Raw genomic sequence first — 12,190 nt, 5'->3', positions numbered from 1 at the left:
GTAATACCCATGAAATTTGAGCTAGACAGATTCAATCAGGAAGTTGCCATGATTTCTCCTTAGGGTATAATTTTAAAGCCTTCACATTTAATAGGTGCCTTGCTGTCAACTTAGGGTCTGGATTGCAAGATGGGAGTGTTTATATCTTTCAAGTTGTGACTGGATGGCCTGTGGGAGGTGTCTAGCCTTACCTGAAAAGCAAACTCTAGTAATAATATTTCAAATATTTAAAGCAAAAACAAAAAAAATAGGAAGGTATTGTCCAAAAGTATTTATTGGCTGAATTTGGCTGTTTCAGATGAAGAGAATGCAGGCCGTCACTGTCGCTATCAAGATGCAAAGGAGGAGCAGCAGGAGCAGCCCGGCACGACAGCGGGAGCGCTTGTGTTCTCTCTCCTTCTTTTTCAACAAGGTGTCATATCCTGGAGTATAAAGATCTTCCATCCAGTAGTGTAAGTCGTTTGGATTTTCCTACAAGAAAACACGTTTGAGCCTTTCATATGGATAGGCGACAAAACACAGACAATTGATTATGTAATTGACAAGAAAGGTAAGGCAGACATGTTTTAACTTAAAACTAGTATGTGAAAGAATATTCTGACTGCAGCCAGATGCAGGCATGGCTGTGGCCAAGGGTTCTCTCCCCTGCCTCTGTTTAGCAGTATGAACAAATGAAGCTGCCATGTATTGAACCAGACAGTTGAGCTACCCTGCTGTAGCTCTCCAGGGTGTTGGGCAAGGATCTTTCTCAGCCATTAACTGAATCTGGGATTGTTTGCATGCAAAGCATGTGCTCTGCCACTGATGGGGGTACCACTGCCCCTCTCCAAAGAGGGCAGATAAAGTCTGACCAATACTGAGAGAAACAAGGGGGCACAAACACCTTGAAGCTGTTTTATACACATGCTGACATTGGCGAATGGGCAAAAAAGCCTAGAGTCCTATGGGAACATTCAAACCCCAGACAGTGCTCCAACTAGCTGTCCATAACAGGTCCAAAATCTCTTGACCTCTCACAAATCTATCAATATTTACCCCTGCTAACTGGGCAGCAAGGTACCTTTTAAAGTAGTGGTCCTGTTCGTTGGGAAGAAAGAGGAATGAGCAACTATCCCTCTCCAGCCTGGAAGAGCATTTTTTCTAGTGACTGGTTGCTGGTGTCTCTTTTAAAATTTGTGAGCTGGTTGGGGACAGGGAACCATTTATTTTGCAATGTAAATCACTATGAACTACTTTTTGATGAACAGCAACATATATACATGCAGTGAGCCGCCCTTATCCATGGGCTTGGCCTAGGCATCTGTGGATTTGACTTAATGCGGATCCTGAGCCCGTGCTGGAGGGCCTCAGAGGGCTTCTTGTCTTTGCTGCAAATAATTAATTTCACTGGAACTCAGGCACAAATGCAATATTGTTGTATCATTTAAACAGGTGTGATGTTGAAGCATTGTACCTTTAGAAAGAGAGCCAGGCTAGAGTTTAAGGAATGCCTGTCATAGTCTTGAACTGTCCAAGATGGGAAACGTCTTCTTTCCTCCCAGTGATCATCAGTAACAACATCATTGTACAGAGGATTACTCTTGATGGTCGTTTTCAAGGTTAGAGGTGTAATGTGCTTTCCAAGGGCTTTGTCAATGACTGCTGGACAGAGATCGCTCAGTTGTACAGCAGGCTGCTCATATACATGTCTCTTCTCTCTCTATAAGAAATACAACATTAAAAAAATAGAATATCATTGTCAGCATTCACCTCAGTGAAGGTTCATGACCTCATTGAATGTTTGTTTATTATTTCTCCAGCAAGCATTGTAGGAATGCTACCCATGAATACATGCTTGAGAAGCAATTCAACACAAAGACTGCAGATTTCAAAGCCACATATTCTTGGGTGCTCTAATTGACATCTAGAACTAAACTGATTTGCGAATTGTTTCTTTGAAGCTGTAGTCCATCACTTGTCTTCACTTCCTCTTCTACTTTAGTCCTCTCTACATTTCTGAATCCAGGGAGCAGGAAGAGGGCACTGTCAAGCATGGCACCAGGCAAGGGAGACAGCATTTGACATGCTATCTCAGGCACCAGGAGTTCTTGGGCTGGCCCCATGCTTGAATTGTGGATCAAAAAGCAACACTTCCATCGTGAGGAAGAAAAAGGATAGATCACCCAATTAAAATCACCTCTTGAGAGGATGGTGATGATGAAAGATGAGCCAGGAACAGAAGTGGGTAGACACATTGACTCAGAAGGCCCCTTCCCTCCAATCGTTGTAAAGCAGAAAGAAGATTTCACAGAATATGAAGCATTAGCTAGCAAGGGAAAATTTGCAATATCACTTGTTTTAGACTGATGATCAAAGAAACAAGAGAGAGTGTAGGCAAAAACATATGCAGAAAGGTTCTGGTATTCCCACCTCTCTCATACACAAGGGATCAAGTGGGTTTCAGAATTCTGTAATGATCCTCAAGTAGTGCTGGAGAATGAATTGGTCTCCAGTGCCAATCAGCTCCAATTCTAGCTCCTGTCAGTTTCCATCTGTCATTCCACAGCCCTCACAGGTCTGGTGATTGTATTATCTCACAAGTCATATTTGCAAATACAGGTCCAACCTTGTTATACACTGATTTTTTATACATGGATTTGACTCAACACAAATGGCAACTGCAAATGAGAAGGGAAAAATGCAGCCCTTTAAAATGCTTTTCTTACTGTTGTAGAGATTTTTATCTCAACATGATAAGAAGGACCCTTTAAATTAAAGGAAAACAGTCCTTTACAACAGAGAAATGGCAGCCAGCTGACAAGCCATAGATCATTCTCTCTCCAAGTGACCCCCTCCCCCCCCCGAACACATGAAAGAAAGATAATCCTTTCTGAGTGCCTGGAGAGAGACTGATTGTTGGACTGTCGTCTTAATGACTCTGTCTTAACACCACAAAGGACAGCAAGTTTTTAAATCACCTGATAAAAGGGACTTTGATTTTAAATTGATTTGCTATAGTTCAGATTTTTGCCATCCAAGTGAGTTCTGGGAACGGAACCCTCCCGAAGACTCAACCTGTACCTAGTATTTAGTCCACTTTGGCTTTTGCAAGCCTGACTGAAACTGCATCATCATTTTAAACTGTCCTTTCTTGTCACCTTTCTTTCCTTTTATGATGTCTCTAAAGTCTTTCAGTGATGCTAATGAATTTTGAGGCTTGCTAGCTGGATGTGGGAGAATATCAGTTGTGAATGCATAGTCACTGTAAATATTTTTTGTAATGAGGGAGAAAGTGCTACAGATAATCATCACCTCCATCAAGCTCCTGGCCATTTTGCATGGATATAGGCTTGCCACCTACATCCTGTTCAAGGGCAGGATTGTCATATTTCTAACCTTGCACAGCCCAAATAGCATGTGCACTTATGCACAGTTGAATTTGTAGACTGCAATCCTGTATAAACATAGCAGAGAGTAATAGGCCTCACTTCTGAATAGATGTGCATAGGATTGTGCTGTAAGTGTGAGTTTTTGCAAAAAATGAAACCTCTCTGCAAGGGGGCAGCCTTTTTTCTTCAGTGCAAAGGCCAGTAGGGCTTGGGTTGCTTTGTGGATTTTGCTACTTTCTGATATCTGGAGGAATGAGGTGGGAGGAAAATAAACTGTCCAGCAGCAACTTCAACATCAAGTCCAAAGAAAAACTTTTAGTCTGAATTGCAGGTTGTCACATTGGGCCTCTGAACTTAACACAATAAATGAGATCACTTCTAGGTGGAGGAACCACTGAAAGTAAGCACAGGCAGCACATTAATGTGAATGATTACTCTGTGAAGGTCCTGAAAAACTCACAAATACAGCACTGATGCAGCAGCCCATCTTAAGAAGTACGGTAACTGCTTGTTACAAGACCATGAATTCCAGGGCTGTGAATTTAGGGTGCTTTCAGGGTTTAATGACTTCAGGAACCTGGAGGTCACTCACATCTCTTCTGAAAAGGAACACACACACCCCCTCCTGTTCCGGTATTAGCTAACCCTTCACCTCATTAGCCCTCTCGTCCTAAAACAAAACATGCCATTCATCACTACACAGTGTGTATACATCACAGGTATTTTAATGTCTGGAACTTATCATTGATTCTGTTTCTCCTTATTTTCTTTGCATGTTAATATTATTAAACAAAGAGAACAACAGGGGACATTTAAGAAACACACACAGACACACATCAAGACCACAATCCTAAGCTTACTTCTTTGGAAGTAAATCTTCTTGACATCATACTTCTAAATATACTATTAGTATTTTTTAAAATTATATTTTGCTTTTGAACAGTTTTCCAAGCAGTTTTCATAATGACCAAGGAAGTGGGTCCCTGTCCAAAAAGGGCTCACAGCCTTCAAAAAGGCAAGGAAGGCATCAGCAACAAGACACTGAAAAAGATGCTGTGCTGGGAAAAAGGGCAGTTGCTTTCGTCCTGCTAAATAGGCCACTGGTTTCAGAGATGCTTCTTTACCTGAATATACATGGTAAGAATTAGGCTGTAAACTGCAAGGGTTGTATCATAATTTATTGGGCCCATCAAGGAATGTGTTTCTGGTTTCACTTTCCTTTTATTTTGATAAAACATTCACCCAGAATTCTCACAGGTATAATTTGAGAGATACAAGGCGTCATTGTTGCTCAAGCTGAAACTACAGCTGGCAATGTCAGCAATACTGTATGGTGAACATATACAGTATTGACAATATTCCTCTAAGGTTAAATGCTATGAACTACTGGAAACATCATGGCCAGCCAGACATTGCTGCTTACTTACAGCAGTGGGTTACAGGGAGCAACAAAAAGACAGGGTTCCCTTCATCCCAAGTCTACTGCCACCTCCTTCCAGCCTGCCATAGACTGCTCCAATCTGCTTCTTGCTAAAAGCAAACAGGAAGTGGTGCAGAAGGTGGTGATCTGCTTCCCTACCCCATTAGGCTGCTCTTTCCTGGTATGGTCCCTTTAAATAAATTAGGAAGTGCATGTGAGGAAGGAACAAAGTAGGGGGAGTGGAAATGAATATTGCTGCCACCAATATTGCTGCACACTTAAAAAAACAGCATGGGAGGCAGTGATACGCTTCCCTATTCATGTACTTTGCATGGTCCCTTTTAACAAAACAGGAAGTGCAGGACAAACTGGGAACTCCCAGCATGCCCCACCCACTAGTTTTATTGAAAAGGACTGGGTGAGTAGTTAGGGCAGCAGTTTTCAAACTCTCAGGGAGAGTTTGAACTGAAGTAAGATTTGGTGTGAGGCAACTTGGAGTCTCTTCCATATAAAAAGCAGTGTTCTAACTACTGATTTCTCTCTTCCTGTTGTATTCCCCAGCCTTAAAGCTGCTATGTTGTCAAGTATGACAAACATGTTTCTTCCTGCTTGATAAATTGCCCAACAGCTAACTTGAGCTTTTAAGTTCAGAGCAAAATATAGCTTGGCTCCCTTGCAAGCTCTGCAGTTAATATGCCAGTTCACTGGCATATTAATTGACATCCCTAAATTTAAACAGCTCTGCACTAAGTTTTGCAACCAAATCTTTTAAGACGTTTGCTATGAGTTACCACTGATGTTTATAGTAAAATTTCTTATGGCCCAATCCTATGGACCAGTTACAATGGTGAAACTGCTGGTCCTCCAACTTGAAGTGTCACTGCAGCATCGTAAAAGGCACACCGTATTTTGGGACTACTGGTGCAAATGGCTGAAGGCCCCATACACTTGACAATGGCTGCTAGATGCTGCACTAGTGCAGGTTAGTTGGTGGTGGGGCATTTTGAGGGTGGGAAGGGGTGGATGCCAGCTGTGGTGGTGCACGCCAGGATTCTATGCTCATTTTCCTGGCCGCACATCCTCTGCCAATCCTCAGACTTACTCTAGCAAAATAGCTACAAAATAACAGATCCAATTGGTGATTAGGCAGCCCACCAAGAGGTAAGTAAAAAATATTTTTACTTATCTTTCAAGAGCAATCTGGTCACATCCCCCCTCAACATAGCATGAAGTACACACTCCATCAGCTGCACTGCATGGTGGGTGATAGACTGGACTACTAATTACTGCTGGCTTGCCTCTTTTGGCACCAAATAAGCAGGATGTGTCAAGATTAAAGCCCAAATCCTAACCAGCTGTCCAGCACTGACATAGCTGTGCCAATGGGACTTATGCTGCATCCCGTAGTTGGATGGCAGTCATGGAGATCACCTCAAGGTAAGATAATGTTTGTTCCCCTACCTGCAGCTCCCCAAAGCTGCATTGCACTTACCTCGGTGCTGGAAAGTTGGTTAGGATTGCCCCCTAAAATTCATTATTAAGGTAGACTATTGTTGCAATCATGTACCAGTATCATCTTTGAAAGTTCTCCTTTAGGTACCTCTGCATACATGTCCCCACCTGGGTGGCAACTTCTTGCTTGTGGTCCCCTCTTAGTGGCATTTTCAGAAGACATCTTGCAGTCTTTCTGGTGATAACAGGACCTTTTTATTCTCTCAATGGAAACAATGTTGAAGGGTGTTGTCGTGTTCCATAAAATAAATGTTTAGCTTGCAAGTTGGGCTGTATGAATCACCTTAAATGGTTTTGCTCTCAGCACAAACTTAGGGAGCAATCCTAACCAACTTTCCAGCACTGACTTAGCTGCAATGCAGCCCCCAAGGTAAGGTAACAAGCATGCCCTTACCTTGAGAAGGCCCCCTTGACTGCCTCCCCACTACAGGATGCAGTGCACACCACATATGTCAGTGTTGGAAAGTTGGTTAGGATTGCTCCCTTCGATCTACAGCCTAAGTGAACACAGGTATTACAATATCTACTCTGTTTCCCAAAGAAAAGTGGTGGTAGTCTGCTACAGCAAAAACAACAAAGAACTTGTAGCATCTTAAGGACATTTCATTTCAGCTTTGGTAGACTGCAATCAGTTTCACCAGATTCACCTTTGTAATATCGACTCTACTCTTCAAGTCTTTACTTTCTTTCGGAAGGGTATAGTGAGGACAAGAACTGGGAAAATTCAAGGTTAGGGGAAAAAGTCTATTTCTGCACACTTGATTTTCCAAGTATTGGCGGATAACAGTTAAAATGAGTTTTCTCTGTAAAATGGCTTTGTGAACTTTTCGTTGAAAAGCAGTATATAAATACTGTTAATAATAATAATAAGCCCCACACAATCAATGAAAGCAGGGGGGAATTGCTTTTACCTACTAGTTCATACCTATTGCTGCGATCTAAATTGGTGACATCTTCTTCTTGGACTTGCGATGACAATGAAGAAATACTGCGTTCTGACATCTGAGAAGCCAACACTGCAAACTATGTATCATGTCTGTGTTGCATCCAGTTACATTTATGCAAATATGCAGAGCTTCCATATCTCTTGGCCAAAATATGGAAGTCAGCAGTGTGGAGAGAGAAGGGGAAATGGACTGATGTGTAGAGTTCCTTTTGATCTACCAGTCAGCATTAGAGGGTGTTAAAAAGTATACAAATACAAGTTCAAGCTTGAAAATCTCCACACTTCTTCTGCCATAACACATTTTCCTTTTCAGAGGGAAGTTTTATGGAGATGTTATTGATCAAAGCAACAGTACTTCTTGGGACAAGAATAAAAACAACTAGACACTGCTCAATCTTATCCTCCACCATTGGCATTGATGCAGCTGTACTGGTGGAGTGCACTCTGCCACCAATGATTGGGAAGGGCCTATCAGAGTTAAGTCAAAATAGTTTTACTTACCTCTGCATAGACCTCCTGGTGGCCTACAGGTCTCCTCAGACCCATGCCAGCTATATGAGGAGAAGAAGGGGGCAGGATAGACTGAAAAATTGGGGGATAAGATCTGGTGTGCATGTTTGCCATAGATACCCTGCCCCACTAGCCCATCCCTTACGCTCCACCATCCCTGCCTTAGATCGCACATAAACTTTCTCCTCCACTCCCCTACTGCCATGTTACTGGCACCCAAGAAGCCTCCTGTGCCACTTGCTGCCGCAGCCTATCCATATATGACAGTGGCCCAGTTTTCATGCCACTGTAAAAGACACTGTACTGCCTGAACACTAGTTCTGGCAGTGCAAGGCCCTAATAGGATTGGGGTCTTAATAGTGTTATGCAGCATCTGTGCTTGGGCTGAGAGAAAGATAATTGCCAACTGTATCAAAGCACTGCCATTTGGGGGGGAAGCAAATAACTGACAGCAGTGGACATATAGGTTTGTCATAATCTGCATAGTGAAGGTGTGTAGCCACTGTGAGAGAAGCACTTGCAGAATCTGCCCTGAGTGGCCCCTAGTAGATCGGTGTTGGGCATCATGTGTAAGGAAAACTGGCGTGGCAGTTATATTGTTGAACTTGCACCTGGATAGCCACAGTTCCAGTCCTATCTTGGCACTGATGTTCCCAGGGTGACCGTTGGCCACTTGCCATTTCTCAGTCTCACAGGCTGGCTGCAGAAGACAAAAGTAGTGGGGAAGGGAAAAGCCATGTATGCTGCTCTGAGTTAGTTGAACACAGGATGAAAAGGAAATAAATTCGAATCTGCACACTTTTGGCAACTGTTGGAAAAAAAAACACTTGTAAATGTAAGCTGAGGGTTGTGGATGGGTTCAGCTGAAGTGATGGGCTAACAGTCAGCACCAAACTGGTTTTTTCTGTGCTAATGGCTACGTGAAAAATGCCTCAAGCACTGTGAACTGAGGATCATAAATGTCCCTACAGTTCCAGTGTGGTGAATTAACAGAGCCATTCAAAGAATCTCTCAATGATTTTCTTTTCATACATTCCCTAATTTCCATCCTCTTTCCTCTACTGGTTTCATGCCTCGTTCTCTCTCCACACCAGTCTCCATGTCAATAACAAAGCTCATAGGTAGACTGTGCGGGTGATTATTGTGAAATGGCAGCAACTGATGAATAGGAGGCAGCTTTCATTTTTAAGCTATATTTCTCTTTGTCCTTAGATTTGCTTCATTTAAACTTATTGCTGCTAGATTTGACTGTGAAACACTTCCATTATAAATGCCATCCAAATATATGTACACCCACTCCCTCCTGCCCCAGTTCTCAGGCTACAGAAAGGCAGTAAAAAATTATTGAAGCAGTTTGTGAAAAGCAAAAGTGTAATACTAAGCAAGGAGAAAGCGAGAGCCTTTAGGGCTGCTGTCTTTGTCAAATTCTCTCTAATTAGTAAAGAGGAAAGGTGGGAGCTCAAGCTATTTACCTGTGAATAGATTCGGTTGTGCCATTGCTGCTCCCCAGGAAAACTTGCATCTGGAAAGGTTGCCAGCCAGGTATGCAAAAAGGCAGAGGTTTTTGCTAAGGACTTTACATCTAACTGAAGGAATTTATCAGGGTGGTTGTTGTTTGGCAAGGCAGAAATATCCATGCTTCCCTCTTCTTTATTGGTGAAGGAAGGCTACTCCCCCCCCCAGCACCGACTCTCCTCTTCTCTAATTAATCAGGTGAACAAGTCTACTGCATTTCCTTACCTGAAACTGTAGCTGACCATGTCTGATGCCAGGCAAGCTCATTTTCTATTGTCTGCACACAACAAACTCTGCTGCTCCCTTCAAAAAACTAGCTGATGTTTTCAAAAGCCAAGTTTGTAGTGCAAGGAAAGTAGCAAATGCGCTTCCTAAATGGGAATTCCAATGATTGGCTGCCTGTGTTTCCCAATGTGCTGCAGCAGTTTCTAAAGTGGCTTTTTGTGTTTTAAAGGAGGCTATTTAACAACAATTAGAAAGCTGTTCATTTAGCAAAGACAGGGAAGGAGGAATTTTCTGTAACATGCAAAACTGAATTGTGAAATTTAGCATTTAGGAAGAAAATGAAGTGATTAATGAACAATTGATCTGGCTATAAATAGTAAACCATACCTCTGATGTTTTGCAGGAAACATGGCCTGTGTAATTACACACAATTCAGGAATCTTAGTTATCAAACTGTATTAATCAATCAGATGTTTTTGTGTGCATATTATAGTTGGAGCCCAAAACATAAGTGTGGAGTATATGCTTTGGATGTAGCCAATTGCCCCTTTAATCCCCAAGCTCTCCAGGAAAAAAGGATCTCTGCTTGAGAACTTGATAGCTATTTCCAGTCAGAGTAAATGATAACTGTACTGTGTGTTAGATGGACTAATGGCAGTTTCAGTGCCCAATTTTGTCCTTTCCATTTTTGTTGTCAACAGAAAACCTCTTACATTAGAAAACAAAGACAAAAAAATACATGTACTTTGAAGCTTATATATATCCATATCTATATATATTTATTGATGTAAAAATCCCGTGGAATGTACAATATTTTCTCATAAGGAAAACATCTTGTTCACGTTTCACAAAACTGTAAAACTGTATCTTCATAACGATCTTTAAAAAAACAAAGAACTTTATCACAAAATTATACTTCTACAACTTTTTTTTTTTAAAAACCTGAAAATTTAATCCAATTCATGTTAAATGTTAGATTTTTTTTCCTCATTTGTAAAAACTCCAAGAGGGCAGGCATGAGCACAGAGCACCAGGCATTGTGGATCTCTTGTTTACAATACTTAGAAGTAAATGACATGTTAAAATACTACAGACTTCTTTCATAGGATGTTACAAGCTCTTGAATGGTGTTTCTCTAAACTACATTAAACAGTGCAACAGAGATTCAGTGTAAATCTTTACAGTGTTTAATTGATTCAATACTTGTGTTCAAGTATATGCTCATGAACATGATTAAAATCCCTACTTTGCCATTTTGTCTATTTTGAACATAAAAGTTTCTAAGTTACAGTAGATCATTTCCTACAGTATGTTTCTAAGGGCGGGTAGAAATTCTCATATGGATATGAGGTGTCTCTAGGGCATACTTCATCTCAAAAATGTCTTGTGTGACACAGACTGCTCATCAACACAGCCCACAATCTCCTAGAAGTGATTTCCATGACTTTGTTGGCTGAAAAAATGCCCTCTTTGGATTGTGAAAATTCATGCTGGGAAGTTGCAGCTTGACATATGCGGCTTGACATGTTTAAGGTCAAACATTAGCCATGCCAATACATCCCCAGGGACACTTCTGAATGACTGAACCAACCCATAGGAAAACAAGGATTGATTTCCCAATACATTCCATAATATAACCTGTTCAATGTTTTTAGCTTTACTCACCCCAAAATCTGTTGCAAAAATATCTGAAGTCAGTCTTTCTCTGAGCACCAAGAAATTTCAATAAAATAAAGTGGACTTCACTTACATATACAGCAAAGCTATTCACCTAAACAAAATATAAACTTGGGGTAACATGAAGTTTTATTATTTGGCCCAATGTAGTGGGCAGTGAAGTGTGCTTAAGGCTGCAGTCCTATACACAGTATCCCAGGAGTAAGCCCTACTGAGCACAATGGGACTTAGAGCTCAATCCTATGCTTGTCTACTCAGAAATAAGTCCCATTGTCTTCAGTGGAGCTTATTCTCAAGAAAGTGTGCATAGGATTCCAGCCTTACTTCTGAGTAGATGTGCAGAGGTCTGTGCTTTAAGTCCCATTAATGTCAAGCTATGAGGACTTGCACATTTAACAATGCACAGTATTGCACTGATGATTTTATTTTTGGTGGGACTGGGCGGTGAGAAGGGAGAAGGCAATTAACCTTATTGAACATAAACATTTAAAATAGTAATTTGTAAAAGAACATTCTGATAAATGTATCCAAAATAATTCATATAAAAATTGATCGTGGAAACTCTGAGGATAAAACAAAGAAAAGCTATTTAACCAAAATTTTTTAAAAAATGTCTTGGCAGGCAGCAATAAATTAATTTGATTAAATTATATGTAATCTGATAATATTTGGTCTGAAAAAGCGTGCTTGTGGGTGTGTTTATAAATAATGTGATTGTAACAAGCGGAATGCTAGGCAGCCTGCCTGCCAAAGGTCAACTCTTCTGCTGCATTTTCTGAGCATAAAAGTCCCTGCATGTCTCACAGCAACGCTGATACCACCTCATGTCCTGACAGAGGTTCTTCTCTCGTATCACTCGGCAGTATACCGGCCATTGGTCTCCCAGACACTTGAAGGTTAAAGCAGCTGTGAAATGACACAAAACCATACATAAACATCTCTCTGTGTGCGTGCATGCATTGCAATTCCAGAGAGACAGATTTATGTGCATACATATGATGGAGGTGCATGCTGCTA

The 12,190-nt window shown here is 41.3% G+C and overlaps 2 protein-coding genes across 3 annotated transcripts in view; both read right to left on the bottom strand.

Moving 5' to 3' along the window:
• Window positions 1-294: 294 nt before the first annotated feature.
• Window positions 295-9,393, bottom strand: MINAR2 (membrane integral NOTCH2 associated receptor 2). The gene is made up of 3 exons (XM_066612566.1): window positions 9,229-9,393; window positions 1,454-1,699; window positions 295-471 (listed from the first exon to the last, which is right to left on the bottom strand). Exons 1-3 carry the CDS (start codon window positions 9,391-9,393, stop codon window positions 295-297), a joined length of 588 nt encoding a protein of 195 aa, XP_066468663.1.
• An 874-nt stretch (window positions 9,394-10,267) lies between these two features.
• The window catches only part of ADAMTS19 (ADAM metallopeptidase with thrombospondin type 1 motif 19), a 166,577-nt gene continuing 164,654 nt past the window's right edge, over window positions 10,268-12,190 (bottom strand). For both annotated transcript variants that reach the window (XM_066615010.1, XM_066615011.1), the window contains exon 23: window positions 10,268-12,079. In XM_066615010.1, the coding sequence (XP_066471107.1) occupies window positions 11,928-12,079 (152 nt within the window). In that variant the 3' untranslated portion in view covers window positions 10,268-11,927. The remainder of the gene's footprint in view (window positions 12,080-12,190) is intronic.

This window comes from Tiliqua scincoides, chromosome 2 (genome assembly GCF_035046505.1).
Source record: "Tiliqua scincoides isolate rTilSci1 chromosome 2, rTilSci1.hap2, whole genome shotgun sequence".
Lineage (NCBI taxonomy): Eukaryota > Metazoa > Chordata > Lepidosauria > Squamata > Scincidae > Tiliqua > Tiliqua scincoides.
This window is presented reverse-complemented; position numbering and strand designations above follow the sequence as displayed.